Source organism: Tamandua tetradactyla, chromosome 13, assembly GCF_023851605.1.
Source record: "Tamandua tetradactyla isolate mTamTet1 chromosome 13, mTamTet1.pri, whole genome shotgun sequence".
Classification (NCBI taxonomy): Eukaryota; Metazoa; Chordata; class Mammalia; order Pilosa; family Myrmecophagidae; genus Tamandua; species Tamandua tetradactyla.
Window position 1 is genome coordinate 1288602 of NC_135339.1, and position 19316 is coordinate 1307917.

Sequence of the window (19316 nt, forward strand, 5' to 3'; positions counted from 1 at the left end):
GTTCACAATTCAGGGTCAACAGTGAATAATATACAATTTGGGTGTGAATGTCAAATCATTGTTACATTCTTTGCTTTGTTTCTCCAAAGGCATTATGCCAGATTCTCAAATGCATGGATAAAATCCTATGAGCTAACATACACAATTTGCGTTGTAGGTGTGCCATATAACTGGGGCCTATTCCCATTCAAATATAATTTTCCCTTTTTGCCTAGGAAATGTAAAGTTTGAAACATGGATTACAGATGAGGATGTTTCACTAAATGCATTTAAATATCATCTGAGAAGACAATGGGAAAACCCAGGCTAGAATTATAGAATATTTAGAGTGAGACAAATTTACTAACACACAAAGCAGAATGCAACAACCTCGACATAATTTATCTAAGGATTGACCCACACTCACCTTTTAATTGCTCAAATTTTAAACTCAGTAATATATGGAAGTTACTTCAAATGAATTTCTAAGAATTTATCTATCTATTATTAAGTTCTTTAAGAATCAAAATAATTTTCACTTTAAAAATTCTGAGTCATCACAATATGTGTTAATATTGATTTGATCGTACCTAATACAAATTTTGTTTTGGCATCCAGAGTAAATATATATTATTTCATATATATATGAAACTTAGATTATATATTTAAAAGTATAAACTAATTTGAATATGAAAAATTAGAAGATGAACACTAAACCTAACTTCATAGATATTTTTATCATAATATGAGTTACTGGATTTAACAGATGGAATGTTTGTGTGTCTACTAATCACAAAACAAATATATTGCATGCAGCTAAAGGACGTAATACCTTGTTAAAGGCTCTGGTAACAGGCATTTTTAATGATTTGGCTATGTTATTAATTTTGAGAGCCGATATTTAATTAAAAAAAGTGTTTGTGTGGTGTTGTGGTGGCTTAGTGGCAAAATTCTCACCTGCCATGCCAGAGACCTAGGCTTGATTTCCAGATCCTGCTCAGGAAGAAAATAATAAATAAATAAATAAATGAAACATTTGAAGAAAAAAGTTCAATTATGTCCCCTTCATTTATAACTGAAATTGAAATATTTAAAAGGGAATTATTTTTATATTTATTGCTTTATTTATTTAATTAGTCTGCCTGGCTTTCATCATTGTGTAGGTTTGGTCATTCTAATGCATTGCTGTTTAAAGGAGCAGTAAACTTTGGGCAGTGGGCCTAACATAACATGCAGCTTTTAATCATGGAGGTGGGCAATGAACTCACACATTAAAGTTCCAAATTCTAAGTTATTTTTTTTCCACCACTGTAGACTCAGGTATATCATTGAACTGATGTCAAGAAATATATCAAGACTGATAGTTTTCTTCAGAGTTCTATTCCCTTATAAAAAAATAATAGTTTGTTTTCATCTTGTTCATCAAAGTTTACATTTTATATCTTTTAATTCCCTTTTTGAATTATTGAATTGTATACTATACAATAAAAAGTTTTTATTAACTTTTTTATTGTATAGTATGACATATATACAAAGCAAAGAAACAAAAAACCAATAGTTCAAAACATTCTTCAACAAGTGGTTACAGGACAGATCCTAGAGTTTGTCATGGGCTACCATATGATCTTCTCATATTTTTCCTCCCGGCTGCTCCAGAATATAGGAAGTTAGAGGACTTAAATATTTTTTATCTTCACAATTGACATTTTTCCTTCCATTTTTATGAAAAATAGCATATAAAAAAAGTCTATACATTTCAAAGCACAGCACCACAATTAATTATAGAACATATTTCAGAGTTTGGCATCAGCTACAATTTCTCACTTTTAGGTTTTTACTTCTTGCTGTTCTAAAATACTGGAGGCTAAAAGAAATATCAATTTAATGAGTCAGCATTCATATTACTTTGTTAAATCCTATCTTCACTGTATAATTCTACCATCCCCTTTGATCTGTCCATCCCTCTCTTTAGGAGTGTTTGGGCTATGGCAGTTCTAAACTTTTGATATTGGAAGGGTCTGCCACTAATATGGGGTAAGGAGATGGAACTATCTGACGTCCTCCAAGAGGCTGTGCTAGGTTTCAGGATTTATCTGGACCAGGGACCCACCTGGAGGTTGTAGGTTTCTGGAAAGTTACTCTAGTGCATGGAACCCTTGTGGAATCTTATATATTGCCCTAAGTGTTCTTTAGGATTGGCTGGAATGGTCCTGGTTGGGGGTTGGCAGGTTATGATAGGTAGCAAGGTCTAAGTGAAGCTTGAGTAAAAGCAACCTCCAGAATAGTCTCTCAACTCTATTTGAACTCCCTTTGCCACTGATACTTTATTAATTAAACTCCTTTTCCCTTTTTTGGTCAGGATGGAATTGTTGATCCCACAATGCTCAATTCCCTTTATACCACATGTATATAAATACTTTTGTCTCATCTCCTTTCAGTTGATATTTGTCAAAGATGCACTCTATGGCACTTTAAAAATAAAAAAAGAAAAGCCTGTGGAGTTTCCAACCAATATATTAAATTATTTTAAAAATTATGTGAGACATTTAAAAGCATTTTATAATGTTATAGTCACTCATAAGAATATGTTAATTAGATAGATAGTTTGGCGTTCTAATTTGTTTTGCCTTTTTATATTTTAATGCTGATGCAGATTTCAACTTAAAATCTGACATCTCTGACACTTCATCTGATGATTTCTCTGCCTTTATTCTTTCCACTAATTCTAATCAGAAATTCTAAGTAACACTGTGTTACCTTTCCCAGAAGAATGTTGGAATGGGCCTTCTTCCTCTGATTTACATCATTATTTCATCTCCAAATTCCTATTTCTTTTCATAGTTTGGCCCTTGTTCTAGTTTGCAAACTATTGGAATGTGATATATCAGAACAGAAATGATCTTTAAAAAGGGGAATTTAACAAGTTACAAGTGTACAGTTCTAAGCCTATAAAATCGTCCAAACTAAGGCATCCAGGAAAAGATACCTTAATTCAAGGAAGGCTGATGTGTCAAGAACACCTCTGTCTGTTGGGAAATAATATGGCTGGCATCAGCTGGTTCCTTGCTCCTGGGTTACCTTGCATTCAGCTTCTGTTCTTGTGGGGTTTCCCCACTTTGCTCCTCCATAGCTGGCTTTGTCTCCTGGCTTCCCTTGGTTCTCTCCAGGTTCTGGCTTGCTTAACGTCTCATGGTGATGCTGCTGGGCTACAAGCATCTCCAAACATCTGTCTCTGTTCCCTAAGTGTTGGCATTTGTGTCAGCTTGGTTATGAACTTTCTGTTGGCGCTATCATTTCTGTAGGCTCTGTCATTTCTGACTCTCTCCAACATGTTTCCCCTTTTAAAAGATTCCATTAAACTAATTAATACCTATTTTGAATGAATGAATGGAGTCACATCTCCATCTAATCAAAGGCCACACTCACAATTGGGTGTGTCACATCTCTGTGTAGATAATCTAATAAAAATTGCCAACCTGTAGTATTAACTCGGGGTTAAAAGAAATGGCCGCCCTCAGAAGATTGGGCCAGGATTAAAATATGGCTTTTTGGGGGTACATAATAGAGTGAAACTGGCACAACTCTCATAAAAAAAACTATGTTCAGAAAGACTTCCAAGCCTTGGACAGCACTATTGTATGAAAACATCAACAAATACAAAAAGAGTAGGGTCCAAGGTATTCTATTGTTGTGCTTAGTTGAACATATTAGCCTAAGTCAAATGCTTAATATTTTATTTTGACTTTGTGATCAATTTACTACTGCAAATGCAATGTTGCAGAAACACCTGTCTCCTCACTCCCTATCACACTGGGGCACCTCTGATGTGACCTATAGCTGAGGCCAAGCTGCAGGGTCTCCAGCCTTGGGAGAAGTCCAAGAAGATGTCTTCAGGGCACCTCACAACATCTCAAGCAACTGAGACTCACCTGTTTACAGAATGTAATTTGCTCTCCATTGCACATTGTTAGCCCTTATCCCTTCCCTATCTCACATTCCCCATTCCCACATTTATATTTCCTGAAATCATCTACCAATTAATCATCATATACCCAAGTCCTTTTCAGAGGATCTACTTAAAAGGAAACTTGGACTCTGATGTTTTCTATCTCTTGCATGGAATTGTTAAATTTAAAGCAAAATATCTGCAGCAAAATGAAACTAATAGATGCAATTAATAGATGATGATAATGCTTATATCACATTACTGACTAACCGGAAGCTTTCAAAGGAAACTTTTAGTGTTTGAACTGTAAACCCTTTCCAGCATCAATAATCCTGACCAGACCATCACCACCTTTGCTAAGATCATATTCTAGATGAAACTTTCAGTGTTTACTCATTTCCACTTCAGAATTGTTCTTATTTAAGATGTCCAATATCAGTATAGAAATCATGCATAATTAATAGAAACAAATTTATGCTTTTTTCAAAGAGAATACCAAATTTCTACAGGATATGTTGTTATAAAATAGAACTAATAATATGTATGGTATTGTGCTAAGTCTGGCATTGGTACTATTGACAATTCCATTATTTAAATTAAAAACATTAGTCAAGAATTTTCAGTGGAGCTAATCTGATAATCATTAGAGTCCTCTACTCACTGAAATGACAGCTGTGTATGGCTCACTCATGTGGTTGCCAACCTCACTGAAATCCAGAGGAATTTATGAATATCTCTTCCCTTGGAGACACAACCCTGGGAGCTTGAATGCAATTCCGTATTGTTCCAAAATCATCTGAGATCAGGAAATGATGCAAAAGGTCTTTGCTAATTATGCAGGTTATGTTTGGCTTCCTTATTGAGAAACACTATTTGTTTACAATCTCTCTGAATTCCTGTGTTATTTTAAATTACCCATATTAAATACTTAAATATATTATTCATCAGATACACACGTGAATCTCCTCAAAATTAAATCTGTATTCCACCTTTTGCATGTTGGCTTTGTACAAATTTTATGTCTGAGGATGAAAGTAGATTTTAATATGCCCTGTAGTGCTTATTTAAACTTCTGAAAGAATGAACATTATGAATGTATGTGTTAATCTTATTTTATTTCTTTCTTTTGATCTCATGAATAGAATTTCTTATCCCATAATCTTACTTACTTCCTTATCTCATAATCACATTCAGTCCTCATTGTTTAAAAAGGAAGATACCTTTATTAAGTAATTATAATATGCTTCAATGAGCATAAATATTTTGTTCATATGTCATTTTAATATCTAACTTTATCATTCAAGTATATTTTTGAGATCTATTTACGTTACTACGTATACATCCTTTTTGCTCCTTTCTCTTCTCTACTAATATTATCTAATATTATTATATTGATATAATTTTTTCTACCACAATTTAATAAATACATTTTTTCTTTTATAGGAAACATTCAGTTGATATGCAACTACTGAATTCTATATTTGTGACCACAATAAACAACTTGGGTGTGTAACTCATGTCATCTATGATTGGATATCTCTGTGAAATACATCCAGGACTGCATCCCTGATTCAGGAAAACTACACAAATTTAATTTCTGATGGATTCTTTCAGATCACTTTTATCAATTCATATTCCCAGGAACGATGTACAAGAAATTCAGAGACCTATGATATTATTTATGAATAAGGGCTGTTTATACATTTGGTAGTAATTGAGATAAATAATTTATTCAGATTAATTAGACAGAATGAAAAATAATTTTTGCCTTGATATATTATTATATTTTAAATATTCAAACACAGGTTTCAATTTGAAATTCAGTTGAGCATAGTCCATGACAATAAAGTAATTCAGATTATAACAGAGGTAATGAAAATAAAATTTTAATATATATTTAATATTTCAGGGCTGTTGGTGATAAAATGGACCAATTAGGGTAATGCTCATAAAGTAGTTCTTGATGTCACACAGAGCCGGTATATACTCTATAACACTGGAATGATAGTAGGGTAGAATACAGCTGTCACTTGGGCTTGGGTCAGGAAGGGTATCAGTGTATATATTTATAGTTCACTGGTTCAACTCATTTCTTTTCTAAAACTATCAGGCCAACTGGTTAATTTACTACTGAATTATATTCACTCTTTTCATATTAGGTCACAGTGAAATACAAAGTGAACAGATGAAAGAAATTTCCTTCTCACATCCAAACACGTGAAAGATTGTATCAGTGGAGAAAAATTCAAATAGAAGAGCAGAGGTCTTGATTTGTCAATAATTGTGTAAAACGATTTTATATAATCTACTCACCAATAGAAAGATACTAGTATTTACTGAGAAGATTAGAATAAGGTTAGTAAGATTTAATACTATATCAGTAAAATCTAAATATAGAATGCTTGCAGTATTCAGCCCTCAAAGCCAACACTCATGTCATCTCTAAGACATTTCCAGTTGCCTTAGGTCTTTTGGATTTACTGAACAGTATTAATCAATATGTTTATTAGGGAGATACACTATGATTCAATTAGAATTTTTATGACAGTTCATGTTTGATTTGAGTTTCCTACTTAATTACTCAACATTATTTTATCCATTAATGGCTACATAGTTTTCTATTTTTTTTTGAAAGTCTAATTTCTCAACAACCTGTATCTTTTCTTTATTTTATTTTTTTATTGTATAATATAACATATATAAAAAGCAAAGAAATAAAAAAATAGTTTTCAAAACACTCTTCAACAAGTAATTACAGGACAAATCTCAGAGTTTGTCATGGGCTACCATATGATCCTCTCATGTTTTTCCTTCTAGCTCCTCCAGAATATAGGAGGTTAGAGGGCTTAAATGTTTTTATCATCACAATCGACTTTTTTTCTTTCTTTTTATTGTGAAAAATAAAATACGTGCAAAATAGCTATAAATTTCAAAGCACAGCACCACAATCAGTTTTAGAACATATTTCGGAGTTTGACATCAGTTACAATTTCTCACTTTTAGGTTTTTACTTCTAGCTGCTCTACAATACTAGAAACTAAAAGAGACATCAATTTAATGATACAGAATTCATATTGATTTGTTAAATCCTATCTTCTCTGAATAACTCCACCATCACCTTTGATTTTTCCATCCCCCTCTTTAGAGGTGTTTGGGCTATGGCAATTCTAAATTTTTTATATTGGAAGGGTCTTTCACTAATATGGTGTAGGGAGACAGAATTATCTGATGTCCTGGAGAGGCTACGGTAGGTTTCAGCACTTATTTGGATCAGGGACCCATTTGGAAGTTGTAGGTTTCTGGAAAGTTACTTTAGCGCATGGAACCCTTGTGGAATCTTATATATTGTCATAGGTGTTCTTTAAGATTGGCTGGAATGGTTCTTGTTGGGGGTTGACAGGTTATGATAAGTAGCAAGGTCTAACTGAAGCTTGTGTAAGGGCAACCTCCAGAGTAGCCTTCCGACTCTATTAAAACTCTCTCTGCCACTGATGCTTTATTAATTACACTCCTTTCTCTCCATTTTGTTAGAAAGAAATTGTTGATCCCATGGTGCCACATATGGATTCATCCCTGGGAGTTATGACTCCCATGTCACCAAGGAGACTTTCACCACTGGATGTCATGTCCCATGTAGGGGGGAGGGCAATGATCTCACTTGCAGAGTTGGGTTTAGAGAGACTGAGGCCACATCTGAGCAACCACAGAGGTCTTCCAAAAGTAACTCTTAGGCATGCCTGTAGGTAGTCTAAGCTTCTCTGCTACCTACATAAGCTTCACAAGACTAAGCCTCATGATTGAGGGCATGGCCTATTGATTTGGGTGTCCCTAAAGTTTGACACAGTATCAGGGGATTCCCTGATGATAAGGTTTAATAGTTCCATATTCTTTCTCCCATCCTTCAGGGAACTTTGCCAATACTTTTTGATTATCTGTTTAATGTACTCTAGGATATATTCAGGCATTAAAATATTCTATACAGGATTAAAACACCTCTTTCTTATTCTGAGCTTCCTGTGTTTCAGTTGTTCAAATGAGTTATACAGATAGGTTGAACTAGATTACGCACTACAGAAAATTTCAGTTCCAGACCAACTAAATCTTTTTCCCATTGGTGTTAAAGATTACGTGTGATTCTAAAATGTAGACACTGCCTTCCTTACTCCTCTGTTCTGAATTACTTTAACCTCAACCTGTTTGGCTTCATTTTCATCTCTAAATATCAGGTTATGTATATAAAACAGCCTCTCAAAATCCAGAAAAAATAAGCACACTCCAAAGTTAATGTGTCTGCTGTAAAAGCTTACAGTCTAGGCCCCTGTTTTCTTATAAGCATTTTCTAAAGGTGGCCATGCCATTCTTGTTCTTTTGTTTCTGCCATATTTTGTCTCACTGAATGTCCCACATGTTCATTCACATTGTTGCATGCCTCAGGAGTTTTTTCCTTTTTGTAGAAGCACAATCTTTGCTTATAAGTATGCACAGTCGTTCACCAATCTACTTCTCCATCAGTGCATCCTTCAGCCACGTGCATTCATCAGACATCAGGTAGAAAGCCCAAAGTCCACAGTGCATCAACATTCTCAATTTCAGATAATTTCATTGTTCCCTAGAGAAAGAAAACTGGTAAATACCCTCACCAAATAGGAAATCTAAACCTCCTCTTAACTCTTGTCCTTCACCCCATTATTTGCCTCTGCTGTTGCTGTGGTAGTGCTGATGGATTCCTTCTGAACATAGCTCATAGCATGCAATGACAGTTTTCCCCCTGTACCCTGGACTTAAACACTCTTTGTACAAGAATCATATCTTTGAAGTAATTCTTGTGAGAATTAATTTGTATTTCTAGTGTTAATCAGTGGGACATGTAGGTCTATTCAACCCCTTTCAATCTTGCTCATCTTCGACATGGTAATATTACTTATAGACCCACTAGAGGGCCACCTTCACTCATTTCTATCCCTTATATTGGAGTTCAATGTCATCAGCTAATGGTTTACTCAACTCTAGCTTCTATGTATCTCTCAGTCCCTTATACTCTGAATTATAAGCCTTTGATTTACTTTTATGCTGGTCATAAAAGTGGAATCATACAGTATCTATCCTTTTGTGTCTGGATAATTTCATTTAGCATTATGTCCTCAAGGCTCATGCATCTTGTCATGTGCTTCAGGACATCATTTTTGTCTTAATGCTGTATAATATTCCATCATATGTATATACCACATTTTGTTGATCGGCATTTGGTTTGTTTCCATCTTTTTGTGATGGTGAATAATGCTTATGAATATTGATATGAAAATATCTGTTTGTGTTGTTGCTTTTTGCTCTTCTGGAGGGAGAAGAGTAGTGACCAAGTAGTGCTATTGCTGGGTCATAGGACAATATTTAGTTGATTTAGTTTCAATATTTAGTTTCCTAAAGAACCGTCAAGCAGTTTTCCATAGTGACTGCACCATTATACATCCCCATCAGCAGTACATAAGAGTCCCAGTTTCTCCACATCCTCTCCCACATTTATAGTTTCCTGTTTGTCTAATACCAGCCATTCTCATAGGTGTGAGGTGGTTTCTCTTTGTAGTCTTGATCTGTATTTCCCTTGTAGCCAATGAAAATGAGCATCTCTTCATGTGCTTTTGTGCCATATGTATTTCTCTTCAGAAAAATGCCTCTTCATATCTTTGGTCCATTTTATAATTGGATTGTTTGTTCTTTTGTGTTGAGTTGTATGATTTCTTTGTATATACAGGAAACCAAACCTTTATCCAATATGTGATTTCCAAATGTTTTCTCCCATTGAGTTGGCTACCTCTTCACCTTTTTGACAAAGTCTTTTGAGGTGCAGAAACATTTGATTTTGAGGAATTCCCATTTATCTATTTTTTCTTTTGTTGCTTGTGCTTTGGGTGCAAAGTTTAAGAAGCTATCTCCTATTATTAAATCTTGAAGATGTTTCCCTACATTTTATTCTAGAAGCTTTAGGGTACTAGTTCTTATATTTACTTGTTTGATCCACTTGGAGTCAATTTTTCTGTAGGGTGTAAGATAGGGGCCCTCTTTCATTCTTTTGGCTATTGATATCCAGTTCTTCCACACCCAGTTATTGAAAAGACTACTTTATCCCAGTTTAGAGGATTTGGGGGCCTTGTCAAAACTCAGTTGACTATAGATTTGTTGGTCTATTTCTGCACTCTCAACTTGATTCCATTGGTTTTTCTATCTTTGTGCCAGTACCATACTGATTTGAACACAGTGGCTTTATAATATGCTTTAAAACCAGGGAGAGTTAATACCTCCACTTCTATTTTAGGATGCTCTCAGCTATTTGGGGTCTCTAACTTCCAGATGAATTTGGCAATTGCCTTTTCCAAATCTTCAAAGTAGGTTGTTGAAATTTTGAATGGTACTGTGTTGAATCTATAGGTCAGTTTGGGGGGAATTGACATCTTAACCATATTTAGCCTTCCTGTCCATGTGCAGGGAATGTTGTTCCATCTGTTTAGATCTGCTTTGATTACTTTTAGCAATGTTATGTAGTTTTCTGTGTATAAGTCCTTTACGTCCCTAGTTAAGTTCAGTCCTAAGTATTTTATTCTTTTAGTGTTGTTGGATTTGATTTGCTAATATTTCATTGAGAATTTTTACATCTATATTCATTAGTGAAATTGGCCTGTAGTTTTCCTTTCTTAGAGCATCTTTGCCTGGTTTTGGTATTACAAAGATATTAGTTTCATAAAATTAGTTAGGTAGAGTTCCTTTTTCCTCGATTTTTGGGAAAAGTTTGGGCAGGATTGGTGTTAGTTGTTTTTAGAATGTTTCATAAAATTCCCCTGTGAAACCATCTGACCCTGGGCTATACTTTATAGAAAGATTTTTGATGAGTGATTGAATCTCTTTACTTTGATTGGGTTGTGGAGATCTTCTATTTCTTCTGCAGTCAGTGTAGCTTCTTTGTGTGTCTCCAGTAATTTGTCCATTCATCTATGTTGTCTAGTATGCTGTCATATAGTTGTTCATAATATCCTTTTATGGTTCACTTTATTTCTTCAGCGTCTGTTGTAAATCACCCAGTCTCATTTCTGATTTGGTTTATTTGCACCCTCTCTCTTTCTTTCTTTGTCAGTTTTGCTAGTGGCCTATCAATTTTAGTGATTTTCTCAAAGAACCAACTTTTGGTTTCATTGATTCTTTCTATAACTGAGGATGTGTTAATTTATCCACTCAATGATACCTTTTTTTAAACATCCAGCTGCAATTAGAATAACCAAGTGATTAATTTCATGAGCCTCCATGGTCATCCTCCAAAATCCATCTGTTTTCTGCACAGGCCAAATAGGAGAATTTAACAGGAATGTGGTAAAGTCACTACCCCCGCATCCTTTCTTAGCACTAATCTTAACATATTTGTGTGAATATAGTTTTGAACTCTTTTTTCAGTCCCCTTTATCAAGGTATCTATCTTTTCAACAATACCAACTCTATTGATTATAATTCTAGCTTTTTGATAAGTCCTAAAATCTGACTGTGTGAATCATCTAACTTTATCTTTCCCCTGTCATTTTTACTATCTTAGTCTTTTGCTTTGGCATATTAACTGTAAAATCTGCTTGTTAATTTTGGCAAAAAAATGCTTCACAAATTTTAATTCGGTTGTATTGAATCTATAGATCAATTTGGGATTGCATTTATTAATATATCATTTTGAAACAAATGACCCCCTACCAATATCTTATTTTCTTATTTCATAATTTTATTCAGATTCCATGAGCAGCCTTATCTATCCACTAAATTAGAATCTCTTGATGTGGGACCCAAGTATTCATATATTTTTCAAAATTATTCTATAAGTTTCTTATGTTACTTATGTAACTTATATAACAGCCAGATACTGGTCTATTGATTAATATATGAGATACCCAAGACAAAGAAAGGCCATATAAAACTGAAAACATGTGTCCTTTTACTCTATCAGATGTGTAATATTCTAATGTTCTATCACACAATATTACAATTATCTGTCCATTGTCTTCTATTAACTCTCCTGTTAATACTTATTATTCATAAATTTATCTCTCCTGTGAGAATCTTAATGAACTCAAACTGTTTCTCATACCATATAGAAGTATAGCACTGTAAAACATTAATAAGAAGCATGGTAATTTTATTAAACAATTATAAATTATGTAATAGGTTATGGTTTCATATGATTTTATTATATACATATATATGGAATTTTTGAAAAATTAAACAAGTTATATTCCCAACAAGAAGAAACAGGATTTCAGGGAATTTAAGTTATTAACCTAATGACATATAGCTTATACATATCATTGCTAGGATTATGTTCTAGAAAATAATCATTTGATTACTTTTCCAATTCTATGCCATATGTTTTTTCTACTATGGGGTCATTTTGTTTTAAACGTCTCAGTGCCTGCATATAGACATTTTTGTTATGCAGTTCACCATTTCAGAAATTTCACTTGTATATTGAGGGGAAACAAATTTCATCTTGTTGCTTTTATTTTGCAGAGCAGAGTTATGTGTTTTCTCCTTGGACATTCCCTGTGGACTTCAAAAAGAGCTTAATAAGCTGGCATAAATATCCCAATGCAAAGAATTTTGTAATTAAGTGACTAGTTGAGTTCCAAAGGTAAGAAGAAAATTTTTCATCACTTATACAATGTTTTAGAAAGTATGACAGTGAATTTGAAGCTATACTATGTGCTTTAATACTGAAATATGAGAGAGTGTTCTAGTTTAAAATTGAGCCTCATACCTTCTAGCGAACATAGCTAGAGAAATAAGAAATTTTCTCTAAGTGTTTAATTAAATAGAGCTGTAAATCAGAAGTTTGATTTACTTTTCTTGATGAAAGATAATAGAGTAGGACAGTAGAAATAAGGGACTATATTTAAATATTAGGCAAACTATTAAAGATAGAAAAAACTAATTTTCAGCTATCTGTTTGATGTAAGCCACTTTGGTAACAATTTTATTTTCTGACAGAAGATATTATCTGAATTTTAAATTTATCTCATTGATTTAAAATTCACTTTATTTTAATATCAGTTTTAAAACTTCATTGTCCTTTAAGCTTGATGGATTTGTAAAAAGAATTCAAATTGATGATGTTATAATTTGTATTGTTCTAGGTGATAATGTTGCCATATCACAGTAAGATTGCATATATGGTCAAGCGGTTTAGCATGTGGTGATAGCAAAATCTGAACTTCAGTTCTGTCTCTGCTAAATATGTGGTTTGGTCAAATTATATATCAATCTTGATATAAGCTTTCTCATGTACAAAATGGTGCTAAATCATTTAGTTTATAGATTATATAAAATAATACTCAATTAATTCCTAGCTCTAATAACCACAGAGCAGTGTGTTCTTATAGATGCCTGTTACTTTATGATAACCAACTATGTGAGAGTTGGAAAATGGTTTTATATGAATCTTTCTGAGTGATTTTTTAATTCATAATCTATATATTTTTAGCTTCTCTCTCCTCTTAATGTGAAATCAGCTACACCTAAACACAATTAGTTTAATAGTCCTGAAATATTAAAAGAAATACATGTTTGCAGAGCAGAATGGATGAAATAGATAGCTCCATACACTTCCTCTACTCAAATTTCAGTTCCTTATTAAGATGTAAAGAATTTCTGTAGTGGGACATGATTTGCTACAAAATGTGCCTTCATTTGTAAACTAGCTTTTTTCTCTACAGAGTATCTCAGTGACCAAGAATTGCCAGAAAATTACATATGACACCACGTTCATGAAGTTGAATAGGATGTGTCTTAAAATTTTGGTCATTAATAATTATTCTTTGGTTTGGAAAGATTAAGTTAATTTTCCAACTTCACACTCAATAGGTGATAAATCAAGTATTTTAATATGGGGTTATAGAAGTTCTTAATGCTCAACAATTGTTGTCTTTTCTCATTCATGCAAATGATGTGAGGTTACAGTTAAAATGTTGCTGAAATTTCTCATGTGTGCTAATCAAGATGTATTATGTAATGGATCCCTTGACTAGCCAGCCTATCCACTGATACATTTCTCCAAATTTGATTACCTAATTTTATTTCTTTCCATTGTGCTTTATTCTATCTTCCAAATTCCTATTTTGTTCTTAAAACTTTTCAGTAAGTATTGCTGTCTATAGTTCATGGATTATTGCAAGAGGGAGAAGAAAGGAAGAGAAAGTTTGGGCCAAGAAAAAGAGAATGAGGAATCCTTATGAACAGAATGTATTTTTAGTCCAATACATTAATGCATAATTATATTGTTATTAAATGGCATTTTATAAGTTATTGACATTACCATTCAAATTATGGTATATATTATTATAAGATTGCTTTGTGTATGTGCTTTCATGAAATAATGTAAGTTGCCTGAATGTATACAGGAATCAGAATTTAGCTCAATTATATAGTTTTTACTCTAGTTTTTTCAGGGCAAAATGAACATATTTTAAATCTAATTCCAAACTATGAAGCTATTTTCAATATGTAGTGCTTTGCCCAGTTAAAGTGCAACTGTTTCTTCCTTAACTATATAGTAATTGGCTCTTATATATACCATGAAATCATTGTAACCTCAGCCTGGGTACACAATTATGCAACTGTACTTTGGGTTCCAAATAAGTACTGGTATAATTTAAAGCCAAGTTATAAAAGTGGCACTTCTGTAGAGAATAACAGCTGACAGGGAATCTGAACTATCATCTTGGCTGTACTTAGCAATGGAAGTTTAGGACTTCACACAAGCACAAACTATAATCTCAGTAATAAATAATCTTAGTAGATAGATACCTAGTTCAAGACAAATTTGGTTGAAATGTAAGAAAACTTCTCACATGCTTCTTCTCAAAGAAAACACTGCAAAGCCAGCTTCATGAAAAGGACATTCTTCATGAAGGGATAAGAATCTCTCTCAACTATTAAAAAATAAAAACTTCATATGAACTTTATTATCATATTCAATTTTTTCACTTCAGATTTTCAATTTGTAAAAGAGACTAAATCATCTGTCGATATAAATGCCAAGATACTATATAAAACATTTACAGTTAAAATCATTTTCTAATTATTCCTAAAAATTTCCTACATGATTCAAAATATCACAGAAAAATATGACTTTGTCTATCAAGTTTTACTACAATGCAAAAAGAAACTCTGTACTTAATTAGTTGATACTAGCAAGTTTTGGTTTAATAGTTGAAATTGAGAAAACAATTGGAATTTATTTAGCTTAGTTTCATAGCCAGTATTATTCTGGCTAATAAAAACTTGATGCTTCGGAATTTTAGATGTTAAAAAATTAAATAAAAGTATTTTTGGAAATACAAAAAAAACTGTGAAGCTATTTTATTTTATTTATTAGAAAAATCTTTTACTTAGATCTGAGCAGGCCTTTACTGGAAGGTAAAGATGCAGTTTTCTTGTCATTCCAGTAATTTTCGGATGATTTGCACATTCTTTTCTCGACATGCGAGCATCTCAATATGACAAAACCTTAGTGTGTTTCATGTTATTGATACAAATCATTTGTAGGTCACTAAATATAGCCTGGCCCAATATATGGCACATGCTTTACTCCTTTAAACCCTGGAAAATACAGGGGTCATCACTTAATATTTGTTTTGACACCGTGGTTGATGAGAACCTGAAGGAAAAACTAAAGGTACCATACTGGAATCTTCTATTTATGGTTACTGGATTTAGTTGTTTTCAGCTCATTTAATATGTTTTGGCATGTACTTTTTATTTTCACACTCTGCTGAATGAGAAACAGTCATAGAGAAGGATATCAGAAATCAGATAATTCTTGTTGAAAATTTCCGGGCTTGATTATTTCAGCAATAGCTTTGAAAACAATTGTATTAATGATAACTAATATATATTTCATAGTTATTCAGAAACTACATAAGCAACTATAAAATATTAATGAAATGGCTACACTTTTTTTTTTTTACATGGGCAGGCACCGGGAATCGAACCCGGGTCCTCGGGCATGGCAGGCAAGCATTCTTACCTGCTGAGCCACTGTGGCCTGCCCTACACTTTCTTTTTGACAGAAATATTTCCCAAGAATCCATCCAAGGACTTTGCGGTGATAATGAGTGTAAGAATAGGGAAGTACCTTAATTGTTGCCTGTATTAAAATTTGAACAATAATGGTTCAACAAACTGTAAAGGCCAAAATGGGCAATTTATTGATAAATATTTCAAGAAAAAAAACTGAGAAAAAAAGACATTTCATTGCTTTTTTTTTTTTTTTTTTTGCAAACACAGTGCATCTACCTCCAGGATCCTTTCTGCAGCCCTGTTCACCACTATTCCTGAAGAACTAATGGAAACATCACTCCCAGGAAAGTGCTCAAAGTTGTTTGGTATGAAGAGCTTACCTGTAAGACAAGTTGAAGTGTGAGTCTAACTTATGCTAATTTGTAGTCATCCAGAAACATTTTTAAATTACGTAATTTTCATGCCTCCTCTGTATTCAAATGTAGTACTATCTAGTGATGTGAATATGTTTGCTCAAATTTTATAATTACAATGTGTATAAACTACGGCTAGTATTCAGATATGAGCTTTCTACTGTTAACATTTTTGGATTTAAAAATCCCAATACTCATTTGTATTTGTAAATTTTATGATGCTGTAATATGAGAACAAGATACAGAAAATTGAAAGTAAGCAAACTGGAAATACTTAAATTGGCAGGTTGTTTAGAAGACTAATTTAGTCAATGACTGAATGATATTAAATCTTCCTTTAAAGTACACAGGGAAATTCATCCACATGGGCACAACTTCTTTTTTGATTACCGACCACATCAATGCCTTGATATTATTATTCCCTTTCAAGAAACAAAGATAAGGATATAGATGTGTGTACTCTATTTTTACAAGCTATTGCCCTGAGGACATATGCATATAAAGTAAAATGCCAGGCTTGTCGTCTGCTTTGCACACACACAGGAATCAAGTGAAGAACATGACTGAGGTCACTGTGTTTATATTGACGGGCTTGACAGATGACATTGAGATGGAAGTCTCCCTATTTTTATTATTTCTAGCAATTTACCTCTTTACTCTGATAGGAAATTTGGGACTTGTTGCACTGGTCATTGGGACTTCCTGGCTCCAAAATCCAATGTATTATTTTCTGGGTGTATTGTCATTTTTGGATGCCTGCTATTCTTCAGTTGTTGCCCCCAAAATGTTAGTCAATTTCCTGGCAGAGAATAAAGCCATTTCATTTCTTGGATGTGCAACACAGATGTTTCTGGTTGTTACTTTTGGGACCACAGAAAGCTTTCTCTTGGCTGCAATGGCTTATGATCGCTATGTAGCAATCTACAACCCACTTCTTTATTCAGTGAACATGTCACCCCATGTCTACGTGCCACTTATCGTTTCTTCTTATATTGGTGGCATTATTCATGCTACATTGCATACGGTAGCCACTTTCAGCCTATCCTTCTGTGCGTCCAATGAAGTTCGGCATGTCTTTTGTGACATCCCTCCACTCCTTGCTATTTCTTGCTCTGATACTCATATCAACCAGCTTCTACTCATCTACTTTGTGGGTGTTATTGAGATAATCACTATAATAATCATCTTGATCTCCTATGGTTTCATCCTGTTGGCCATTCTAAAGATGCATTCTGCTGACGGGAGGCGGAAAGTTTTTTCTACATGTGGTTCTCACCTAACTGGCTTGTCAATTTATCATGGAACAATCCTTTTCATGTATGTGAGGCCAAGTTCCAGCTACTCTTTGGACCATGATATGATAATCTCTATATTTTACACCGTTGTGATTCCCATGCTGAATCCCATCATCTACAGTTTGAGGAACAAAGATGTTAAAAATGCAATGAAAAAATTGTTTGAAAGAAATCGGTTTGTTTAGCAAAAAAAATACAATTATTGCATTGAGTAAAATTTGACATAATGTTACATATTAATCCATATCTTGATGGTCAGAAACTAGAGTAGAAAGTGTATTATTTTTAGTTAGTAGTGCTTGTATATCTTAGAATACTTCCAAAGAAGGCATTAGTCTGTCCTCCAATGCAGCATTTTGCATTTATAGATAAATTGCATCATCTGTATGCCAATAATTATGTTCAAACTCCTCTATATTAAATACTCATTGATTAAATTATATAGATATCATTAGTCTTTGTGTAATTTCCTTTTTATGAACTATAATTATCCAGATATCCTCAGAAGTTGACAGTTTGATGTAACCTCATATGTTTTATAGTAAATCCTCACACTTATTATGAGTGAATTCCCCTTCTGGAATTTCCAGTGAAGGACTTTCTAAAGTTACCTCATTTCTCCAAGTGCTCTTATACTTGCAGGGCCACCCAAGCTCCTGGACATGACTCTTGCATGCTTTGGCTCAACCCAATAAATATTATCCCATTACTTATTTCCCATTGTCTAGTTACATAGATTTATTAGATACATTTTGAAACTCCCCAAATTATAATGAAAATTGTACTGAAATTATGCGATATTATTTATCGACCATAAGTAAGGCTCAGGAAAAAAAATACATAGTTTCAAGAAAAACTTATAACTGGTTAGTTTATATGGATGGACCAAATATGAAAAGCTAGCAAGCCTACCTTTGTGACTTCTATGATTCAGATTCTCCTCATTTTCTAGCTCTGCCTTTAACCTCTATCATTACGAAGTGAACATGTATTTGTAAACATTCCTCAAAGTTTACACGCAACGAGCAAAGCCCTGGCAAGTGGTGTCACGCAAGCTTACCTCACATCTGCTTCTCTTTTATTTATTCTGCTTTTTAAATTTTGTTCTAATATTTGTTTATTAGATGAGATGTTAGGAGTAGAAAATGTATATTGTTTTTCAATAAAATTCTGTCTTTTCCCAGAAGGAATGCTTGTGCTTTGATTTTAAACGTAACAATTCCATGAAAACAAGAAGTCAGGGTTAATTTTTATCTAATTGAGATCCAATCCAATAATTTTTTCAAGACCTCAATTTTTAATAGGTTATGAAAAGAAAACTCATCACAATTCAAACAAACACATTTGATAGCATTGTGATCAAAATCTACACTCAAAATTCCTCTTGAAAAAATAAAACACTGACTATAATGTGGATATTATGTTGTCTTATAAAAACTGAGTTATTTTAAACCACAGCACCTTAATATTTACTTTCATGATCAGGATGCTTTTAGGTGATTTTTATGAAATAAAGATAAAAACTACTTCAAAAATATTTCAAAATATAAATCTACAAATATTAAAAGGTTTGTAGTAGATCAGGGAACAGTTTGTGCTTCTACCATTCAAACAAAGTTTTCAAATTATTAGGGCAAATTTTGG

At 33.3% G+C, this 19316-nt stretch overlaps 1 protein-coding gene across 1 annotated transcript; it reads left to right on the top strand.

Moving 5' to 3' along the window:
- The first annotated feature begins 16870 nt into the window (after positions 1 to 16870).
- LOC143653469 (olfactory receptor 5T1-like) lies at positions 16871 to 17857 on the top strand. Its single transcript, XM_077124494.1, has one exon. The coding sequence runs from the start codon at positions 16886 to 16888 to the stop codon at positions 17855 to 17857; it is 972 nt and encodes a 323-aa protein (XP_076980609.1). The 5' UTR covers positions 16871 to 16885.
- The last annotated feature ends 1459 nt before the right edge of the window (positions 17858 to 19316 follow it).

Coding starts and splice junctions, on each gene's coding strand:
- LOC143653469 (XM_077124494.1), top strand. CDS start 16,886: ATGCCAGGCTTGTCGTCTGCTTTGCACACACACAGGAATCAAGTGAAG.